At 39.3% G+C, this 24,149-nt stretch overlaps 1 protein-coding gene across 1 annotated transcript in view; it reads right to left on the reverse strand.

Annotated features, from left to right (window-relative positions):
• The window catches only part of GOLPH3 (golgi phosphoprotein 3), a 56,177-nt gene that overhangs the window by 7,657 nt on the left and 24,371 nt on the right, over positions 1-24,149 (reverse strand). The window contains exons 2-3 of the mRNA XM_019013350.4: positions 9,428-9,559; positions 3,198-3,312 (exon numbers count right to left, since the gene is read on the reverse strand). Coding sequence (XP_018868895.2) covers positions 3,198-3,312; positions 9,428-9,559 — 247 coding nt within the window. The remainder of the gene's footprint in view (positions 1-3,197; positions 3,313-9,427; positions 9,560-24,149) is intronic.

Raw genomic sequence — 24,149 nt, forward strand, 5'->3', positions numbered from 1 at the left:
AAGGAATCCCTCTGAACAAGTATATTTCTTTCTTTGCATCTCATTCTTGCCCTTCAAAGGCCTAATCTAAGCTCCACTTCCTCTTGTTAGCTACTAAAGTTCCCAAGGATTTTTCTTTTCTCTGAACTACTGAACTTTCAGAGAATCATACTGTCAAACTCTCATCTGTTCTATCAAATTATTAGATGTATAAAACTGTTCCCCAAATGGATTTTAAGATTCTTTCAGTCTGAGAGCACATTTTAAATTTCATAGCACATATGTCATTATTGGTGCAATAACTGGTGTTTGATACCACATATTATATTGAAGCAACAGAAAATTTTTAAAAATCTAAAAATCAGCAAGCTAGCCAAAGAACTGTATGCTTAAAAATGGTAAAAATGGTAAAAGTTACATTATATATATTTTACTACAATTAAAAAATCAGCAAGCTGGTATCTTGATACTTTCAATTAGGTGAGAAATAGATATTTTTTATTTTCTTCTTTTTACATGTTATTTGCCAGGATATTTACTTTTATTTTTTTAACTTTAAAAAAAAGTCCTTTTTCCTCCTTCTCCCACTCTGGATTCCCTTCATTTATTCTGAAGCGGCAGCATTCCCAATGTATGTCAAGAGCAAGCAACTCAAGTGCTACAGGCAATGTTCTGGCATCAATAGCCAATCTAAAACTCACAGGACATTGTTTTTTAAAAAACCTTGCTAAGTATTAGTCTCACATTTTACCCAAATTTCTAATCCAAACAGACAGTGCTTTACAAAATCCTAACTGTGTTTACATACTTGTGAGAAAAGCTTTTAGACTTCTCATCTTTTCACTGCTTAATCAAGTGGGGACAGTGCAACAGCAGCCATAGGTGAGAACCAAGTTCAGTTAGCATGTATATTGATAAGCTTCATTCACAAAATGTTACTTAACAGGTTAAGTGTAAGATGCATTTCAGTAACAGGAAAGTGAAGGCAAAGCCCACTCTACATTCCATAAAAAGAATCTTTAACACTGTAACACATCTACCAAAAAAAGTCACCACAACTTTGAGAAACCCTTCTTTTGGTCAGCTGGGAACCAAATTACAAATTCTAATTTGCAACACCAGAAGCAGTCATGGGCCAACACTGGCAGCACAACATGAGAAAGATCCAAAGACTGGTTAAGCCAGTGCTCTGAAGACAACGTACAAAATGATCCATCACAATATAAACGTTATTAGCAGTTCTATTTCTATCTTAAAACATTATGTTTGCTAATATTTAACATATAGAGTTGACATTAATGCCCTGAGTCTCTGTTAGATGGCTGCATGTCACTGACAGGCATACATGGGAGGCTAACTCAGACAGCATTGACAATGTGATGGGTATTTGTGATGATTAAGTGAATTTGCTGATAATATAATCTAGTTTTAACCAAACAAGCCCTCATCAAATGGGCAAAGTAATTTTAAAAGATTCTTGCAAAAGAAATTACAACTGAAGACAACTCTAATAAGCATAAAGGGGGGAAAGTATAAGTCAGAGTTACTCTCAATGAGATAAAAAGGAAAATTATCAGAGGTAGAAGAGGGTTATCCAACAAAAATGCAAATTTATCAAGAATACGTTTACGTTCTTACCAATAAGAAAAAAGAATGAACCTTGCCTTAAGTGTAAAGTGCCCATTATTGCCGTTAGCTAAAAATGGAGTGTATGTACTTAATTTTTAAATAAACAAATATAGGTTGAGCATGGTGATTCATGCTTATAGTCCCAGGGCTTTAGGAAGCCTTGATGGAGCACCACTTGAGGCCAGGAGCTCAAGACCAGCCTGAGCAACACAGCAAGGTCCTATCTCTACAAAAAATAATTTTTTTTCTTGAGACGGGGTCTCACTCTGTCACCCAGGTTGGAGTGCAGTGGCATGATCTTGGCTCACTGCAACCTCCGTCTCCTAGGCTCAAGCGATCCTCCCACCTCAGCTTCCCAAGTAGCTGGGACCACAGGCATGTGCCACTATGTCTGGCTAATTCTTTTGTATTTTTTGGTAGAAACAGGGTTTCACCAGGTTGCCCAGGCTGGTCTTGAACTCCTGAGCTCAGGAGATTCACCCGCCTCAGCCTCCCAAAGTACTGGGATTACAGGAATGAGCCACCATGCCTGGCCAAAAAATAAAATTAAAAAAAAAAACTCAGCGAGGCATGGTGGCACACACCTGTAGTCTTAGCTACTCCAGAGGCTGAGGCAGAGGCTGTGGATCACTTGAGTCCAGGACTTAGTTCAAGGTTATAGTGAGTTAGGATCATGCCACTGCACTCCAGCCTGGGCAACAGAGTGAGACCCTGTCTCTTAAAAAGAAAAATATTTATGTATACATATAAATAAAATCAGCTGGTCCAAGTACAGCAGTTATTTACAGCTAACTGATCACAAGTTAGATTTTTTTGTTCCCTCCCACTCCCACTGTTTCACTTGACTAGTCCCCCAACCCCTAAAAAAACCTCTTTTACTGACAGAAGAATAATCCAATAGGACTTTTATAAATTCTGCTTATCTGTAAGAAAACTCACATCATGTTAATACACAAATAACTTTAATATAAACGTCACAGTCCTCCATGCTATCAACCAAACTTTTCACGTTCTCCTCCCTAAGGTTGCACTTCCCTGTCTCCTTGAAGTTAGGGGAGATTGTGTGATTTGCTCTGATCAATGAAACATGAACCACATGTCATTTCTAAGCAGAAACTTAAGAGCCAGAGTGATGTGCTATGGTATTCCTCCTTTTATGATAGTGACTGACACTGCTCCAGGTGGCAGTGGCTCCATCTGCCTGGCTGCCAGAGTGAGGATGAGGTAGCCTGTGACTGACTTACAGCCTGAATGAGAAATAAATGGTTGTTTTAAGCAACTGAGGTTTTGGGGTTTGTTACCATCACAGCTTAATCTAGCCTATCCAGATTAAGGTAGCATGTGGTAATTTTGATAAAGAACATGGGAGCTCTAAGAGTATTATCTTATTCTATATCTGTTCAGTATTGTTAAAGAGAATGAAATTTTATAAAAACCATTACTTCCCCACTCTATGACTGATAACTTTCAAGTTTGCCTAAATAACTAAACAAGCTTCTGGCTATTTTGTATAGGTTCCTTTCAAAAGGATTTAAACTTCGCAATCTTTTAAACAGAAGTTGGTTTTTGGTTTATTCACAGCAGCTTACCACTGAGTAATTCAATCCAGTTCTGGACCGTTTCTGGAGGCTGAGTTTCCTTAACATGCTTCAGAGCTTCATCAAGAAGAACATCCCCTGTTGGAGCATCCGACTTACAGATTACCTAAAAAGAAAGCAAAAAGAATGAAAGGATCCACGAATGCCTTTTCTGAGTTGATCTCATTAAATGAAAAACAAACAATTATATAAATAATTCATTATGCTTAAAGCCGCAAGCTTTCATGTAGTATCAAAGTTCAGATTTTAAATTACTTTTATGTTAAGGAAATCCAATATTTAACCTAACCAGATTAGATATAATAATGAATGAAAATTGGCTAGACTCGGTAGCTCATGCCTGAATCCCAGGGGGAGGCTGAGGCAATCAGATCACTTGAAGCCAGGAATTCGATACCAGCCCGGCCCACATGGCAAAACCCTGTCTCTACTAAAAATACAAAAATTAGCCAGGTGTGGTGGTGCACACCTGTAATCCCAGCTACTCGGGTAGCTGAGGTGGGAGAATCATTTGAACCCAGGAGGCAGAGGCTGCAGGAAGCCAAGATCACGCCGCTGCACTCCACCCTGGACGAAAGAGTGAGACTATCTCAAAGAGAAAAGAAAAGAAAGCTACTGGCCGGGCATGGTGGCTCACTCCTGTAATCCCAGCACCTTGGGAGGCCGAGGCGGGTGGATCACCTGAGGTCAGGAGTTCAAGACCAGCTTCGCCAAAATGATGAAACCCCATCTCTACTAAAAATACAAAAAATTAGCTGGGCATGGTGGCAGGTGCCTGTAATCCCAGCTACTCTGGAGGCTGAGGCAGGAGAATTGCTTGAACCCAGGAGGCAGAGGTTGCAGTGGGCCGAGATTGTGCCACTGCATTCCAGCCTGGGCAACAAGAGCAAAACTCCGACTTAAAAAAAAAAAAAAAAAAAAAAGCTACTGTGCAATAATTAGTAAAGCAACATACTAGGACAGTTTATACTCACCGACTCATCAGCGAACCTTGGACTATGTGATCCAGAAATTCATTTAAGCATTATTATTAGTTCCAGAAATAAGACTAAATTATATTTAAGAATTCAGTACAGGCTGAACATCCCTAATCCGAAAATCCGAACTCCTTCAAAATCTGAAACTTTTTGAGCACCAACATGCATCCATTGGAACACTCTGGATTTTTGAAGTCAGGAATGCTTAAGTATAATACAAATATTCCAAAATCCAAAAAATTCCAAAATCTTAAACATTTCTGTTACCAAGCATTTCAGATATAGGATACTCAATCTTGTATTATAAAGGTGGTATTTCACATCAGTGAAGAAACAAATTTTTAAACAAATGTCATTAAAACTTGCTAACAAATTATAGAGGTAAGAAAGGTTTCTTGGTTTCTTTTTTTTCTTTTTTTTTGGAAATGGAGTTTTGCTCGTCACCCAGGCTGGAGTGCAGTGGCGCAATCTCGGCTCACTGCAAACCTCTGCCCTCCCTGGTACAAGCGATTCTCCTGCCTCAGCCTTCCAAGTAGCTGGAATAACAGGTGTGTGCCACCAAGCCTGGCTAATTTTGTATTTTTAGTAAAGATGGGGTTTCTCCATGTTGGTCAGGCTGGTCTCGAACTCCCGACCTCAGGTAATCCACCCACCTCGGCCTCCCACAAGTGCTGGGATGACAGGAATGATCCACTGCACCTGGCCCTGAAAGGTTTCTTTTAAAATTGTCCCGACTAGCAGAAAGCTTAAAGAAATTATCAATAGCTTTGATTACATAAATTTTTTAAATACTGCAACTTTTTTTTAAAAAAGCTACACTGAGGCTGGATGCAGTGGCTCACTCCTATAATCCCAGCACTTTGGGAGGCCAAGGCGGGTGGATCACCTGAGGTCAAGAGTTTGAGACCAGCCTGGCCAACATGGTGAAACCCGGTCTCTACTAATAATACAAAAAGTAGCCAGGTGTGGTGGTGCATGCCTGTAAACCCAGCTACTTGGGAGGCTGAGGCAGGAGAATCGCTTGAACCCAGGAGGTGGAGGCTGCAGTGAGCTGAGATCGCACCATTGTGCTCCAGCCTGGGCGACAAGAGCAAAAATCTGTTTCCAAACAGAAAGCTACATTGAGATATAGAATCCATTTTAAAAGTGGAAAAATCCAGAGGGAGGGATGGGAGGGAAAATGTTACACCGCTTTAGACAAGTATTAGATCCCTATAGCCTTCATTCATGTTGTTGGCTAAGCTATAAATTTCTAGTTAAAATTCCATAATATCAAAATTAAATCCATTGTATTATTTTATAATGTTAGCTATTTAAATGTTATAAAATTTAACATTATGTTTTTTTTTTTTGAGATGGAGTCTTACTCTGTTGCCCAGCCTAGAGTGCAATGGCGCGATCTCAGCTCACTGCAACCTCCGCCTCCCGGGTTTAAGCAACTCTCCTGCCTCAGACTCCCAAATAGCTGGGATTACAGGCACACACCACCGCATCCGGGTAATTTTTGTATTTTTAGTAGAGACAGGGTTTCATCAAGTTGGGCAGGCTGGTCTCGAACTCCTGACCTTGTGATCTGCCCACCTCGGCCTCCCAAAGTGCTGGGACTGCAAACATGAGCCACCGTGCCCCACCAATTTAACATCACTTTTAAAATGTTGAGAGTCCTCTCTCAAACTTGTCCTCAAAGTGTCCTTTACTTTGTCAATCTTATAAAAAATTAAAAATATATACATACAGTATCTATCTCTGTGACATCATGACCAGTAGAAATATAAAAACCACAGTACAAGTCACAAATCTATTCTTCAATTTTTTTTATTATTATTATACTTTAAGTTTTAGGGTACATGTGTACAACGTGCAGGTTTGTTACGTATGTATACATGAGCCATGTTGGTGTGCTGCACCCATTAACTCGTCATTTAGCATTAGATATATCTCCTAATGCTATCCCTCCCTGCTCTCAAATTTTCTAGTAGTTATATTTTAAAAGAAAAAAAGGCAAAATTAATTTTAATATTTTGATTTAACCAAATACAACCAAAATATTAACATGTAATAAGTATTTTTAAATTGAGGTACTTAATATATTTTTCCATACTAAGACCAAAAATCCAGTGTATCCAGTGTATGTTTTTACTAACACCATGTGTCAATGTGCAGTAGCCAAACTTCAAGTGCTTAAGTGTCTGGCTCATAGACATATGTAGCTAGTAGCTACCATATTGAACATACAGATCATTTTCATCATCAAAGTTCCATCAAACAGTGCTATTCTAGACCATGCTTTCAGTGAAGGGTGAGAGAGCACAAGAAAATAAAGAAAGCAGAGCCTCAGGAGAAAAAGTTACATCTAAATATGGTGGCCATGCCACCACTTCTTACATCCCACTCATTCTTTATATTTATCGCAATTTGGCCTCAAAGCTCGCCCACGCACATCCGTTTGCAACGGATCTTATGTCAGGGACACCAGAGCCTGAGTATAGGTGAATCACTTTTTCTTATGAAGTTCTGTCCTCTAAATCTTTCTCAAATGTTTCACTTTTCTCCATCATCTTGCCAATATAGTCGGCCTTCCATATCTATAGATTCAACCAATTGAGGATCAAAAATATTCAGGAAAAATAATACAAATTTTAAAATGCAGTATAACAATTGTTTATACAGCATTTACATTGTATTAGGTACTGTAAGTAATCTGGGGGTGATATAAAGTATAGAAGAGGATGTGCATAGGTTATATGCAAACACTACAACATTTTATATAAGAAACTTGAGCATCCACAGATTTTGATATTTGAGGGGAGTCCTAGAACCAATCGCCCACAGATACTAAGGGACAACTATATTTTAGTCTGCCTAATCTGGCTGTTTTTCACTTGGATTAATTTAAGCCTCTTAACTGATTTCCCTAAACAAGTTTTAGCCTTTTCAATCCATTCTCCTCACTGATCTTTCTAACAGACAAATCTTACCATGGCATTCCACTGCTTCTGCTTACAACTTTTCAATGACTCGAGTTAGTTCTAAATTCCTTGTAAAAATTCAGTAGTAAGTGTGGTTCACAAATAAATATGTTCTATCCAAACATATCATTTTTATTTAGCTTATTTTTTGGGGGGGACGGGAACCATTCCTAAATATAAACAGACAATCACGGATAACGTGAAAGAAAGCTTCCAACACAGAAGAGATCAAAAAGAGAAAATAAGAACTCTGAAGAAACAGATATAATACAGATAAAGGAAATTTTCAAAAGAGGTGTGATACCCTCAGAAATCTAAAAGAAGGTATTACATCCATAAAACAAACTACGATTTTTAAAAAGGAAGCTCATGGAAATCAAAAACAGGAGAGTCACAATAAAATCTCAACAGAAAGGTTAGAAGACAACTCTTTAAGAGTAGCCAAGAAGTCCGTATCCAATTTACAGAGTTCTAGAAAAAGAGGGGAAAAGATACCACAAATACAAGTTTTCAAAACCAAAATACACACATTTCTAGACTGAAAAAATTAATGCATAATGAATTTAAAATGACCCACATTAAGGCATATTGTACAATTTCAGAAAACCAACAAGGATAACAGAAGATCCCAAATGCTTCTAAAGGAAAAAAAAAATAATAAGATTGAAAAAACAGGAGGAGGCCCGGCACAGTGGCTCACGTCTGTAATCCCAGCTCTTTGGGAGGACAAGGCACGAGGATCACTTGAACCCAAGCGTTCAAGACCAGCCTGGGCAATAAAGTAAGACCTTATCTCTAACAAAAATAAAACAACAAAAAAAATTAGCCAGGAGGCTGGGCACGGTGGCTTACGCCTATAATCCCAGCACTTTGGGAGGCAGGTGGATCATTTGGGGTCAGGAGTTCAAGACCAGCCTGACCAATATGGTGAAACCCCATCTCTACTAAACATATAAAAAAAAAAAATTAGCCGGGTGTGGTGGTGCATGCCTGTAGTCCCAGCTACTAGGGAGGCTGAGGCAGGAGAATCGCTTGAGGCTGATAGGGAGGCAGAGGTTACAGTGAGCTGAGATGGCACCAGCTGCACTCCAGCCTGGGTGATAGAGCGACACTCAGTCTCAGAAAAAAAAAAAAAATTAGCCAGACATGGTGGCATATACCTATGTAGTCCCAGCTACTTGGAAAGCAGAGGTTGCAGTGAACCAAGATCATACCAACCACCCTCCTGCCCAGGCAATGGAGTGAGACTCTGTCTCCCAAAAAAAAAAAAAGGAAAAGAAAATCAGAAGGGCACCAGACTTTAACAGCAACTCTGTATACTAGAAAACAGTGGGCTGGGCATGATAGCTCACGCCTGTAATCCTTGCACTTTGGGAGGCCCAAGGCGAGCGGATCACTTGAGCCCAGGAGTTCGAGAGCAGCCCAAGCAACATGGCAAAACCCCATCTCTACAAAACATACAAAAATTAGCTGAGTGTGGCAGCACACGCCTGTAGTCCCAGCTACTTGGGAGGCTGAGGCACGTAAATCACTTGAACCAGGGAAGCAGAGGTTGCAGTGAGCCGAGATCATGCCACTGCACTCCAGCCTGGGTGACAGAGCGAGACTCTGTCTCAAAAAAAAAAAAAAAAAAAAAAGATGCATGAATGGTGTTCTTTCCTACAGAACTATTATTCTCTATAGCTTATTAATCAAGAAGCATTCCGCTCTGATCTAAAACTTTTAGATTCATTAGGACACTGATTTAGGAAAAAAACTAGTTTTGAAACACCATGCTCAAGAAACACAACGACAAACTGGAAGAAAAACAGTCTTAAATATTTGAGATTGAGGTTGAAGTTAAATTTCTAAAAACTAGCTAATATTACCTCTATTAAGAGAAGCACCTACACAGACCTTCAACAGACAGGTATCTGAAAAGTATTCATAACCTGATGAAAAGATCAATAGCCTATGCGTAAATTGCACAGTAACACTTTTGAGTTTTTAATGTCAAGTCTTTCAAAATTATGGCTTTTAAAAGCTGCAAACGAAGTCTAGAATCTTTCTGAAGATGTAAGATCCAGTGGCCAGTTACCTTAACAATCAATTACATTACTCATTGTAGGTACAAAGAGCCAGGAAACCAAGAATGCAAAAAAGATATGGAAATACAATTGAAGAAAGACAACCTTAGTATCAACTTCCACTTTAATTTTTGAAGGCTATTAGTAAAAACATACATTTTAAGCAGTACAACCTCTTTAAAAAGAATGTTACTCAGCACTCCTCTTACCTTTCTTGTTAATAGACTTTTACGTCTCATTCCACAAGCCTCTAGTTGTAACCTTCCTCTCAATGCTAATTCAATTAACATACAGCCACGTAATCCAGATGATATACAGTCATTCCAAAATGATGTGTAACCCTATTAAAAAAAGAAGAAGAAATAAAACAAAATAGCTAATTTACCTTGAATTCAGAGTAAAAAACAGAAATATTATCAGCCAAAGTCATATTTGGTGCCTTTTACCTTTCCTGTCTTTCTATAATAATATACTGAAAAAATACAATTAACATAAATTACTAATCGAGAATTTTCGGGGGCTTATCTTTCCACCACTTATTCTTACATACAAACAACAAATAACTTTAGAGGTCGTAAGTTTAGAAACATAACTCACATTTCACCAAGCTGTGTGTTTATTAGGTTCTTTCAGAACCCTGCAAACTCCAAGGAATACTCAGTTAACCCCAGATTATAGTGATTTATTTATGTGGACAAGTTAAGAAGCTCAGGGAAAGACAACCTAGCCAAGTTAGCTTCAAAGAGAATTAGAATACCATTCATTTATTGCTGTTTAGGATAAAACCACAAGGTTAATCCGAGCACTTTGGGAGGCTGAGCCAAGACGATGGCTTGAGCCCAGGAGTTTGAGACCAGCCTGGACAACATAGTGAGATCCTGTTTCTACCAAAAAAAAATAATTAGCTAGGTGTGGTGCTGCACATCTGTAGTCCCAGCTACCCAGAAAGCTAAGGCAGGAGGACCACTGTGTCCAAGAGTTCAAGGCTACAGTGTGCAATAATTACACCAACACATTGCAGCCTGGGCAAAACAGTGCGACATTGTCTCTTAAATACACACACTGTTAATTTTATAAGAAGATATTAGAAAAACACACATGCGCCCACAAACAAACAGATGGCTATAGGCCTAAAATTCTCAATAATAAACAGTATAACAATCAGATTGGCCCCAAGAGAGAATGTAAGGGCAGCATCCACAGTGGAAGAACAGCCAGACATAAGGAGGTTGATAGACATCTAGAGATCTGGGATACTGGTCAAGCAGGCATCACCAGATGAGGTCAGGACACTGTAACAGCAAACAACTGGGGTTGTTCAAATTATAAAGCCACAAATCTTGACAGCAGGATTGCCGGCTATCAATTTAAGATACAGTTCTCATGAGACAGCAGAAGCTATAAATAACTCTCATTAAGGCTCAGAACAGGGTAACACAATTTTGGTAGGAGAACAGGCCAATTGAATCTCTAAAGAATGGAGGGCCCAGGATTAGGAAGGCCTGGCCCTCACCTCTGGCACTTTTCCAAGGTCAATCCTGGCACTTTGCCAGGCCAGAGTAGTGAGCTTGTGTTTCAGAAGATGACTGACCATTGAGGTCCATCAAACTTCATTTTTGATACAAGGAGTTAAATTCGCCTCACCAAGCTACCACTTCTGAGAATGTGACCTTTGGGAAAATAACAATTTAAAGGAGGCACAAGGGGATAAACAAAAACATCAGTGTTAAGAGATCAATTTAAATGTGAGGTATAAGCAGCAGACACTGACTGGATTTTAGGGAGTCATTTTAAACTTAGGGTTGGGGCCTGATCAAATGAAGATTACCAGAGATTTAGCAAAGTGGCTAATAATACCAGTACTTTATAGAGGTTAGGTAAAATGCATGGCTTCTGTGTCCATGAAATTAAAGCCCTAGGAAGCCTGAGAATGAATTCCACATCAAATTAAAGTTACAGATATCTGGCTTTGACTGGCCTGGACATATAGACAGGGTTCCTAAATGAGCCTCTACAAACTGTAAACAACAGAGAACACCTCATAAAGCAATAATGGACGTGAACAGCCAGCCCTACAGCCTGCAAACTCCAGCTGAACAATACCTGGAGGCTTACATTTGATAGCAGAGAACTAAAATATGTCTCAATCTCAATTGCTCCTAGAGTAATGGCATACCCAGAGATATTAGCAAAATGGGGTCTTTAGTAACAGACTTCAGAGATCTAAATTTAGTGAATGGCTTTAGGCATCATCACTGAAAGACACATGCTTACAGAATTGGATTCGCATGGGAAAGTAGATGAATGGGAATGGACAGTTCTGTACCACAGCTTCTGGAACCCGTCAGCAATATTCCAAAGATAAATGAAGCCAACAAAGACACACCAAACAACAGAAAAGTACAGTATGTTGATACCCTCCTGCTAAAATCCATGTCATAAAAGCAGGATCAAAAATTAACCATAGGGTGGCCAGGCGCAGTGACATACACCTGTAATCCCAGCACTTCGGGAGGCAGAGGCAAGCAGATTGCTTGAGCCCAGGAATTCCAGACCCCTGGGCAACATGGTGAAACCCCATCTCTACAAAAAATACAAAAATTAGCCGGGCATGGTGGCACCCGTCTGTGGTCCCAGCTACTTGGAAGGCTGAGGTGGGAGAATCACCTGAACTCAGGAACCTGAGGCTGCAGTGAGCCATGATCATGCCACTGCACTCCAGCCTGGATGACAGGAGTAAGACCCTATCTCCAAAAAAAAAAAAAAAAAAAAAAAGATAAAATATGTGGGGAAGGTTAGTAACTGGCAGTATCAAGCAGCTTATGACTGTAGTCATAATTAGTCCCTATGTTCTAAAATATAAGGATGGGAGAGGACAGAGACATCCCAAGTAGGCTGGGCCATACACTACCAGATCTCCATCTGCCTGATTCCCTTTATTCTTTCAAGTGGCTCAATTTGAATGGTAGAAAAGGGTATTGTTTATTAAGTCCCCTAAAACTGCAAACACTGAGAAGAGTTCTCACCATTCCAGTTAAGAGCTACTGTTCTGCTCTCAACTGCCTACTTACCCAGAAGCTTTTTGTTAAGGAACTCAAAAGGTTGGTAACCCAAAATGAAATGTAATAAAAATATTTTGTATAAAGATCATAACAGGGATATAACCAGAAGTATAAGATTTTCCTTATATGTTATTAAAAACATTTACAACATGGGAAAATGCTCATAATGTATATTCTACATGAGAAACAGATAAAAAATTATATTATCTAAAGCAGAGTGTCCAATCTTTTGGCTTCCCTGGGGATACTGGAAGAATTATTATCTTGGCCCACACATAAAATATACTAACACTAATGACAGCTGATGAGCTAAAGAAAACAAAAAAAAAACCTCATGTTTTAACAAAGTTTACAAATTTGTGCTGGACCAGATTCAAAGCCGTAGGCCACCTGCGGCCCACAGGCCGCGGGTTGGACAAGCTTGATCTAAAGTGTAATCTTATTTTGAAGTTATATAAATATGAATACATATGTATATCATAGGTTTGTATTTACAAAAAAACTTATAAATGTTCACATCCTTTGACACAATTCTTATGGGCCTTTAGTTAGAAAATACTGTGCACAAAAATATATGTACAAATATATTGATCACATCATCATAGTAAAACACAAAAACAATCTAAAAGCAAAAAAAAAGGGAATAAACTCAGCGCTTCCCAAACTTTCCTGACCTTGAAGCATTTTAATTTACAGTATACTTTTAACAGCCTACAGAATATTACAATTCTATGAAAATCAGTTTTAAAAATCCTGGTGCAGGAGGCGGAGGCTGCAGTGAGCCGAGATCGCACCACTGCACTCCAGCCTGGTGACAGAGCGAGACTTCATCTCAAAAAAAAAAAAAAAAGAAAAGAAATCCTGGTGCAGAGGTTATTACAAAACATGAAAAATTATTATGAAATCGTGTGTGTGTATGTAGAGAGACAGAGAATAGTCCCATTTTTTAGGGAGATTAGAAGAAAAGTTTTAGCAGCAGTAATGTCTGGTGATTAGGGTGATCTTTATTTTCTTTAGGCTTTTCTGTATATAGTAAAGGAAAACTCGTGGCAAGGAGATAAGTAAGGTTTTCCTTACTGATCAACTATAGTTATAGTTGTTCAAGCTTAAAAGGCAATAGTTATGATAGTGGCAGTAATTTGACAAAGGCAAAACACTAGAAGAACTAAAAACTCTCCATGAAAATAACTATGAACCACAAAGTAAAACATATTTGTGAAGTAGTAAAGAACTGTGCTCAAGAGCCCAGACCGCACAAACACCTGGTGATTCAAATCAACTCCAGCTCTACCACATACTATATAGTTAAATTTCTGAGACTAGTTTTCTTCATATAAAACAAGTCGTGAAGATTAAATAATATATATAAAAAGCACAACTCCTGGCAATTAGTAATTACTTAATTATGTACAATTAGAATGGAATGGGGATGGAGGATTGCAAACTCAGTTACTTGGAAAGTACAAAGAACATGACTGAATAAAGAGACCCAGGTGTGGATTGCAGCAAGCTGGACAATGTCCTCTTCCATCTATCTGGGGAAGACAGCTTAGCCCTTATCAACTGTTGCCATGTGTAAAATGTGGGCCTGCTCTTGCCACATCTTTTTCAAGAGGGCAGAAACGTCCGTTTCTATATATTACTTCCATCTTTGAAAGGATTACAACTCAAGTTTTACTAAACAAAACATATCTGGCAAACCAGTTTGCAACCGCTAAACATTTTACAAAACATACTACGTTATATGAATGTTCAGTTACTAGTAGTCTGTATAGGCATAAAGTACTCAAAATAGTTTCATTTTGTTTTTATGTACAAAATATTTCAAAATGAAATCACTAAAAACACTATATTTTCTATATAAGGTTGAATTCTGGTGTGACCAATGTTTTGGAAATGGCTTTCTAATAGAAATACAGGCCAGGTCCACATGGTGGCTCACGCCTGTAATCCCAGCACTTTGGGAGGCCAAGGTAGGCGGATCACGATGTCAGGAGATCGAGACCATCCTGGCTAACACGGTGAAACCCCATCTCTACTAAAAATATAAAAAATTAGCTGGGCGTGGTGGTGGGCACCTGTAGTCCCAGCTACTCGGGAGGCTGAGGCAGGAGAATGACGTGACCCCAGGAGGCGAAGCTTGCAGTGAGGCGAGATCGTGCCAATGCACTCCAGCCTGGGCAAGAGAGCAAGACTCTGTCTCAAAAAAAATACAAAATACAAAATACAAAATTACCCAGGCGTGGTGGCGCATGCCTGTAATCCCAGCTACTCAGGAGGCTGAGGCAGGAGAACTGCTTGAACCTGGGAGGCAGAGGTTGCAGTAAGCTGAGATCGCACCACTGCACCCCAGCCTGGGCAACAAGAGCGAAACTCCATCTCAAAAAAAAAAGAAAAAAAGAAAGGTGATTGTACTTGCCAAATCTAAATGGACCAGGATGAACAAATTAAGTCTCCCTCTTGAGTATCTGAACTTGCCATACTGAATCAGTTATATGGGCATGGCACTGGAGCTGTACTGGTTGTGTGGATTCAGAAGCTACTGGCCATTGGGTACAAATGCAGAGAATGAAGGTAACAGAAAGGAAAACAGAAGAGAAATGCAGAGTAGAAATGAGAGAGGATGCAATGTGAGGCAAACCAAGACATACAGAGACAGAGAGGCAGACAGGCACATACACGGAATAGCATGTTTGTTGTTTTAACCTGCTATGTTTTGTTATGCAGTAAGACAATTAATACATTTTGCCAGGGCTGGCAAAATGGGAAAAGGGAGAGGTAATGGCTAAAGGGGATGAGCTTTCTTTTGGAAGTGATAAAAATATTCTAAAATTGATTATGGTGGTGGTTGTACAAATCTGAAAACCTTGAATTGTACACTTCAAATGACAATTATATGGCATATGAATCATATCTCAGAGCTGTTACAAAAAAACATTCTATAAAGTCACTTCTGAAATCTTACATGAAATTTTGATTATGTCAAAAATTTAAGAATCAAAAAGTTCTTGACAAAAATAACTAATCAAGAGAATGAAGGAGACTTCAGGTAAAAGCAGATTAAAAAGACTAGACAAGAAAAGGTATCTACAGATATAAGAACTGTTAAAGAAGTAGTAAGGCTGGGCACTGTGGCTCACGCCTGTAATCTCAGCACTTTAAGAGGCCGAGGCGGGCAGATCACCTGAGGTCACGAGTTCAAGACCAGCCTGGCCAAGGCGGCAAAACCCCATCTCTACTAAAAATACAAAAATTAGCCAGGTGTGGTGGCTCATGCCTGTAATAGCAGCTACTTGGGAGGCTGAGGCAGGAGAATCGCTAGATCCCGGGAGGCAGAGGCTGCAGTGAGCCACTGCACTTCAGCCTGGGCAAAAGAGTGAAACTGTCTCAAGAAGAAAAAAAAAAAAGTAGTAGTAAAACTGCATTTGCTGGTGATATTGTTGGATATTTAGAAAAACTCATGAGAGTAAATGGAAAAATTAATATAGATAGGAGTTTAGTAAAGTAGCCAGATTATATAAAATTAAACATCAGTTGTCATATACAAACAAAATACACATGTTGAAATACTAAAAAGTTAAAATATAATTGAAAAGACCTTTACAACAGCAACAAAAAGAACAAAAAATACCATGGCAAAACCTATATGAAAAGTTTAAAGTCTCTTGAAAGACTTAAAAATAGACTTGAATAATAGAAAGATATTTCATTCTTATATACAAAGTCTCAGCATTATTATTAGTTCTTCCTAAGTTAATAAATGTAATATCCCAATAAAAATAGCAACAGATTTTCCCTGGAGCTATACAAGTTAAAAATAAAAGTTCCTAAAGAAAAAAAAAAAAAAGAATAGCCAGGAAAACTTGGGGAGATAGCAACATATGTAGGGAACAGAAATGAAAGCTGTCCTACTAGATACTAAAATAGATTTAAAAGTCTCTAAAATTAAAATGATGTCACACTGGCACATGAATAGACAGACCAACAGAATAAATTCCAGAAACAGACCCAAGAACATACTGAAATCAAATACAGATTGAGTATCCCTTATCCAAAATGCTTGTGACTGGAAATGTTATGGAGTTAAGATTTTTTTTCACATTTTGGAATATTTGCATTACACCCAAATCCGAAAATCTGAAATCCAAAATGCTCCAATGAGCATTTTCTTTGATTCTCACGCTGGTGCTGAAAAAGTTTTAGATACTGGAGCATTTACAATTTCAGATTTTTGAATTTGGGATTCTCAATCTGTACACGATAAAAATGTCATCACAAATCGATATAAAATGGAAAGATGAACATTTTAATCAAACGTGTTGGGACAACCGGATAGTCATTAGGAAAAACATAATTGGATCAATTCCTTATTATACATCAATATAAATTCCAGATGGATCAGAGGCTGAAATGTAAAGTGAAATAATGTTAAGTACTAGAAGACAAAATAAGAGTGAAAACCTTTATAATCTGGGAGTGGAAGAAAAAACTTCCCAGCTGTTCTCAAAATCTAGGAGCAATAAAAGAGACTACCCATTTTTTTGGTAAAGTTTGCAGGGTAAAAATCATAGCAAAGTCACTTATATCACAGATAAATCTCTAGTATACAATTAGTTCCTAAAAATAAAGTTGCTTTTTTTTTTTTTTTAATATTTTGAGGCCAGACACAGTGGCTTACACCTGTAATCCCAGCACTTTGGGAGGCTAAGGCAGGGGGATCACCTAGGCCAGGAGTTTCAGATCAGCCTGGTAACATAGCGAGAGCTGTCTCTACAAAAAATGTTTTAAAATTAGCTGGGTGCGATAGCACATGCCTGTAGACCTAGCTACTCGGGAGGACTTGAGCCTGGGAGGTTGAGGCTGCAATGAGCTATAATTGCACTTATGCACTCTAACCTGGGCGACAAAGCAAGATCCTGTCTCAAAAAAATATACATTTTGAAATATTCAATTTTTTAAAAGGTAACAGATGATGAAGTTCACAAAAGAAATGGAAATTGCTAAAACACACCAAAAGATGCTGTCATTCATAATAAAAATACACATTTAAAATACATGAGACCTTAACAGCAAAAAGAAACCCACCTAATTCAAAAAAAGGCAAAACATGTATATACAAACCATGAATTTGGATAAATAAAATATAGTATATGCATACAAGAAAACAGTATTCAGTCTTAAAAATTAAAATTCTGATACACAGATCTATGTAAAATTCTGATACATAGCTACAAAACATGGATGAACTCTGAAGACATTATGCTAAGTGAAATTAGCCAGTCATGAAAAGACAAAATACTCTATGGTTCCACATATATGAGGTACCTAGAATAGTCAAATTCATAGAGACAGTGGTTCCCAGGGACTGTGGAGAGAAGGAAATAGTAGCTACTGTTCAATGGATAGAGTTTCGGTATGAAATGATAGAGAAGTTCTGGAGAGGGATAGTGGTGATGACAGCACAGTGTGAATCTACTTAATGCCACTAAACTGTACCACTTAAAAATGTTTTAAATGGTACACTTGATGTGATGCATATTTTACCTTTTTTTTTTTTTTTTTGAGACGGAGTCTCACTCTGTTGCCCAGGCTGGAGTGCAGTGGCACAATCTCAGCTCATTGCAACCTCCACCTCCCAGGTTCAAGTGATTCTCCTGCCTCAGCCTCCCAAGTAGCTGGGACTACAGGCGTGAGCCCCCATGCCCGGCTAATTTTTCTATTTTTAGTACAGATGGGGTTTCACTACGTTGGCCAAGCTGGTCTCGAACTCCTGACCTCGTGATCCGCCCACCTCGGCCTCCCAAAGTGCTGGGATTACAGGCATGAGCCACCGCGCCTGCCCCCCTGCCTTTTTTTTTTTTTTTAACTACATGAAATCATGCTTACCTATCAGACCGGCAAAAATCCAAAAGCTTGGCCGGGTGCAGTGGCTCACACCTGTAATCCCAGCACTTTGGGAGGCGAGGCGGGCAGATCACTCGAGGTCAGGAGTTCGAGACCAGCCTGGCCAACATGGCAAAATGCTGTCTCTACTAAAAATACAAAAATTAGCTGGGCGTGGTTGCATGTGCCTGTAATCCCAGCTATTAAGGAGGCTGAGGCAGGAGAATCGCTTGAACTCAGGAAGCCAAGGTTGCAGTGAACCAGGATCACACCACTGCATTCCCGCCTGGGCAAGAGAGTGAGACTCAGTCTCAAAAAAAAAAAAACCCTCACAAAAAACAAAAGCTTGACAGCATAGTTGGCAAAAATGAGGGAAATAGGCATTCTCATAACTATGATGGGAATGTCAAAATGACACCACTTTTACTGAGGGAAATTTGGGGATCTAGAAAAATCACACATAGATTTACCCTTTAACTTGACAATTCTACTTCTAAGGAATCCACTATGAAGAAACAGCCCCATAAATATGCAACAGTATATGCATATGGTTATTGTGATATTATCTGTAGGAGCAAAAGTTTGGAAACAACCCATAAATCCATCAATAAGGGACTGGATGAATATACAAAGATATATCTACCACATAATGGAATACTACAGAACCATAAAATATTTCTAAGTAATAGTGATAGAGAACAATCTTTAGAATATAACATGTAAAAAGCAAGGTGCACACAGTGTACGTAGTCCATTACCTTGTATAAGAAGGAGAGAAGCAAGAATATGAATATACGTATAGTTTTGCTAACAAAATATCAGAAAGATAAACTCTAACTTTTCAAGAACTACTAATGGGGGAAGGAAAGAATGAGGTAGAAGAAAGATGGAAATGAGACTTTTGAATATAACTTGCAATATAATTATATGCACTGAAAACAGAAAAAAAAAAAAAACTCCTGAAGAATGAAAACAACCGTATACTACTTAGTGATAGAGCCACAAAGAAAAGCTATTTTAACTTTAGAATACAGTATTTTGACTGCACATTCTTAATAAAAATACTACAAAGAAATTGTAAGCCAAACTCAAGTCAATTAGTAGTAATGTTGACATTTTTATTTTGAAACTGTTTTAATACAAGCAGTAAGCCAATGCAAATATTTGAAGAACCAAAATTTTCAGTAAGAAAAAAGATAAATATAAAACCCAGTAAGTTAAATAAAAATCTATAATGTTAAACTTGAACCAAAAACCATGTAAACAGATTTTTTTTCCTCTAAAATGTTTGCTAGCTCTGTCCCTTGAGGAAAATATATCCTATCTCTGTATACGAAAGAGTCCTACAAGCAGTAACAACTCGGTAACACTGAGTACACCCAGTGTACTCACACCAGAGTGTGGTCCATTCCCCACCAGATGGAAAACAGGATTCCTTGAAGGAATGACTGATTACAAGTCTGAAACAGGAAATGTACGAGTTGAGTCCAGGACATTGTGTTGGCCTTGCCAAAAAGCAAGAAATTATCAAAGGTTAATAACCTGTATCACAAAGAACACTGAAACCAACTTCGAAAATAACTCCCATAGGCTAAAAGTGGGACAATTTAAACATCAAGAAGAGTAATTAATATAAGTGAATGAAACACAATGAATATATATAAAACCGCAAGTCATAATTTTAAAAAAGAAAAGAGCCCATACCTCACTAGATACCACTGGAAGTAGCTAAGGCACAAACTCCTAACCCAAAACTTAGTAATTAAAATGAAATTAAGTGTTTATCCTGCCTTTTAAGTGCATAAAATGCACACGATTATAAAGGAAACCAAATCAGCCATCAAAATATTAAAAATGAATTTGTGATATATGTGCTTTATTAGCAGATTAAACAAGTTCTAGTGGCAGATCTAATAACTATTATAATTCCAACGTAGTAGTGAGCAAAGACAGTATTCTGAGATATCTGCAATAACTGTAATGTGATATGAAAGCATCTCTGGTCTCTCTAGTGGTGACAAACTCACAGATACTGTTAATACTTCTTTGGCTTGTGGCCTACAATTATAGTTGATATAGATGTTAACTTTCAGGTATAGGTCACTAAAAATAAATTAATTTTTCCGCTCTCAAATGTTTCCTGAATTCTACAGTGACCCCAAGCTAAGAATCCCTAAATTAGATGAAAAGTAGGGGAAATTTCCAACAGGCAGATAGGTCTGTCACCAAATGAACTCACTGGTCTTCAAATTCTAAAACCAGACACTGGATGACTCCTGATGCAATGAACATGAAAACACATAGGATTATCTAAGAAGTCATCTTGGCTGGGTGCAGTGGCTCACGCCTGTAATCCCAGTACTTTGGGAGGCCAAGGCGGGCAGATCACGAGGTCAGGAGTTCGAGACCAGCCTGGCCAACAGGATGAAACCCCGTCACTACTAAAAATACAAAAATCAGCCAGGCGTGGTGGCACGCGCCTGTAATCCCAGCTACTTGGTAGGCCAAGACAGAAGAATCACTTGAACCCAAGAGGCAAAGGTTGCAGTGGACAGAGGTTACAGTGACCCAAGATCGCACCACTGCAATCCAGCCTGGGCGACAGAGCAAGACTGTGTCTCAAAAAAAAATAAATAAATAAAACAACGTTCTAAAATGTATTATGGTGACGGATACACAACTCTAAATACACTAAAAGTCACTGCATTGTTACCTTTTACTTTTTTGTTTTTTTAAAGACAGGGTTTCATTCTGTCATCCAGGCTAGAGTGCAGTGGCTTGATCATAGCTCACTGCAACCTTGAACTGCTGGGCTGAAATGATCTGCCCACCTCAGCCTCCTGAGTAGCTGAGACTATAAGCAGGCACCAGCACACCAGGCTTTTTATTTTTATTTTTTTAGCAATGAGATCTCACTACATTGTCCAGGCTAGTCTCAAATTCCTAGCTTCAAGCAATCCTCCTGCCTTGGTCTCCTCCAAAGTGCTAGGATTACAGGCATGTAATCCTGGATTGTACTGTTTAAATAAGTGAATTGTCAATTAAATCTCAAAAAAGCTGTTACCAAAAAAACTAAGCCAAAAACTCCCCTTAAGCATTTCAAATGACTAAAGAAAGCCCTCAGCTTTCTGATTTTTTTTTAATTAGCAAAAGAGTAAGGCTATAGACTACATGTTTGTGTCCCCCCAAAACTCTCATGTTAAGATTCTAGCCGGAAGCGGTTGCTCACGCCTATAATCCCAGCACTCTGGGAGGCCGAGGCAGGCAGATCACCTGAGGTCAGGAGTTTGAGACCAGCCTGACCAACATGGAGAAACCCTGTCTCTACTAAAAATATAAAATTAGTGGGGCATGGTGGCGCATGCCTGTAATCCCAGCTACTTGGGAGGCTGAGGCAGGAGAATTGCTTGAACCCAGGAGGCGGAGGTTGCCGTGAACCAACATTGAGCCACTGCACTCCAGCTGGGCAACAAGAGTGAAACACTGTCTCAAAAAAAAAAAAAAAAAAAAAAAAAAAAAGATTCTAACCCCCAACAGGGTCTCTGGAAGGTGATTAAGTCATGAAGGCAGAAGCCTCATGAATGCAATTAGTGCCCTTATAAAAGAGGCCCCAGAGAGTCCCTATGCCCTTCTGCCATGTGAGGATGCAATGAGAAGACAACCAGGAAGCAGGCCCTCACCAATTTCTTGTTCTTGAACTTCCCAGACTCCAGAACTGTGAGAAATAAATTCCTGTTGTTAGCTGGGCACAGTAGCTCATGCCTGTAATCCCAGCACTTTGGGAGGCTGAGGTGGGCAGATCGCCTGAGGTCAGGAGTTTGAGACTAGCCTGGTGGTCTCAGCCATGATAAAACCCTGTCTCTAGTAAAAATACAAAATGAGCCAGGTATGGTAGTGTGCACCTGTAATCCCAGCTACTTGGGAGGCTGAGGCAAGAGAATCACTTGAACCTGGGAGGCAGCGGTTGCAGTGAATGGAGACTGCGCCACTGCACTCCAGCCTGGGTGACAGAGCGAGATTCTGTCTCAAAAAAAAAAAAAAAAATCTGTTGCTTATAAGTCACACTGTCTATTGTGGTAGTCCCAACCTTTTTGGTGCCAGGGACTGGTTTCAGGGAAGACAATTTTTTCCACGGACTGGAGCGGGGAGGGGGATGGTTTCGGGATGAGCCTGTTCCACCTCAGATCCTATCGGGCATTAGTTAGATTCTCATAAGGATCGCCTACCTTAGATCCCTCATCACATGCGCAGCTCATAACAGGGTTCACACTCCTATGAGAATCTAATGGCTGCTGCTGATCTGACAGGAGGTGGAGCTCAGGCAGTAATGCTCGCTTGCCCGCCCCTCACCTCCTGCTGTGCAACCTAGTTCCTAACAGGCCACAGACCAGTACCGGTCCACAGCCCGGAGATTAGAGATCCTTGGTCTATGGTATTTTACAGCAGCCCAAATAAACTAAGACAGATAACAAAACCAGTAAAGTAACTAAATAATTATTGGATTTGGGCGCCATCCACACGTGTAAGTTACTGGTAGTAATCAAGTTATGATTACGTTTTAAAAGTTCCCTTTTAAGCAATTTGTAACACAGAATGTATTTTTTCACAGAAGTAACAGCCAGGGCCCTCAGGGCCTCTATTCTCATGATCTTCACTCAAAACCAGGGATCTTATCTGCCACTCCCTGGGAACTTGGACATCAGCATCCTTAAACCCACAACCTTTTGATGAGAACCAAATCCAACTCGGAAATTCAATCCACAAGTAACTTTTCATCATCCTTATGGGGATTCCAATCCTCAGCCTTCCTCCCTTTTTCCCACCAGTCTCCTCCGTTCTTTCCCTCATCCCCACCCAGCACGATAAATTACTGTGCACATACCATGTGCAAAGCACTGTTCTGAGTACTAAGTACTGTGGGAGCTCATTTCAACCTTCGCAACAACCTTCTGAACTAAGTGCTATTATTATCAATCCCAATTCAAAGATGGGCAAACAACGCCAGAGTACACTACCTTCAACTACACCCTTACTAGTTTCCTAAACACATCCATTGTTTCCCACTGCATTCAACTAGCAAAACTCCAGCCCCAGATCAATCCAACTGTCACTTTTTCCGTATCTGTACCTGTGTTTCTGAACTGCTGATGTAAAAAAATATTGAAATCTCAGTATATAAATGTACTGTCTCCAACTTAAACTAAACCTTTAATGATACTGGGGTTGGGCATAGTGGCTCACGCCTCTAATCCCAGCACTTTGGGAGGCTAAGGCGGGTGGATCACTTAAGGTCAGGAGATTTGAGACCAGCCTGACCAATATAGTGAAACCCCATCGCTACTAAAAACACAAAATTAGCCGGGCGTGGTGGTGCATGCCTGTAATCCCAGCTACTTGGGAGGCTAAGGCAGAAGAATCGCTTGAACCCAGGAGGAGGAGGTTGCAGTGAGCTGAGATCACGCCATTGTACTCCAGCCTGGGTAACAAGAGCTAAACTCTGTCTCAAAATAAATAAATAAATAAATAAATAAATAAATAAATAAATAAATAAATAAATAAAATACACACACACACACGGCAAAATCAGCTTTAAACTGTCTCTAAATAAATAAATAAATAAATAAAATACACACACACACACACACGGCAAAATCCGTTTCCCTACTCAGAGCTCTTACCACTCTCCATATCAGATATTTCAAAACCCCATTCTCCCCAAACCTCTAAAGCTCAGCTCATTTTCAGCAGATTACTTCACAAAAACAAACCAACTCAATAAACTCAATTTCATACATACCCACTCTTTTGTCTGGTTACAGTACAGTCTGCCTAAAGCTAATCCTACCCATTCTCTCCTACTTCCCTTTGTTCACAACTCCTGCCCTCCTAAAATACCTTAAATCTCTAACATGTATACTAGCACCTGCCTACTGGCCTTCAAATATTCTCACATTTACCATCATACAAGAGACAGACCCGGACCAAC

This window comes from Gorilla gorilla, chromosome 19, assembly GCF_029281585.2.
Source record: "Gorilla gorilla gorilla isolate KB3781 chromosome 19, NHGRI_mGorGor1-v2.1_pri, whole genome shotgun sequence".
NCBI lineage: Eukaryota > Metazoa > Chordata > Mammalia > Primates > Hominidae > Gorilla > Gorilla gorilla.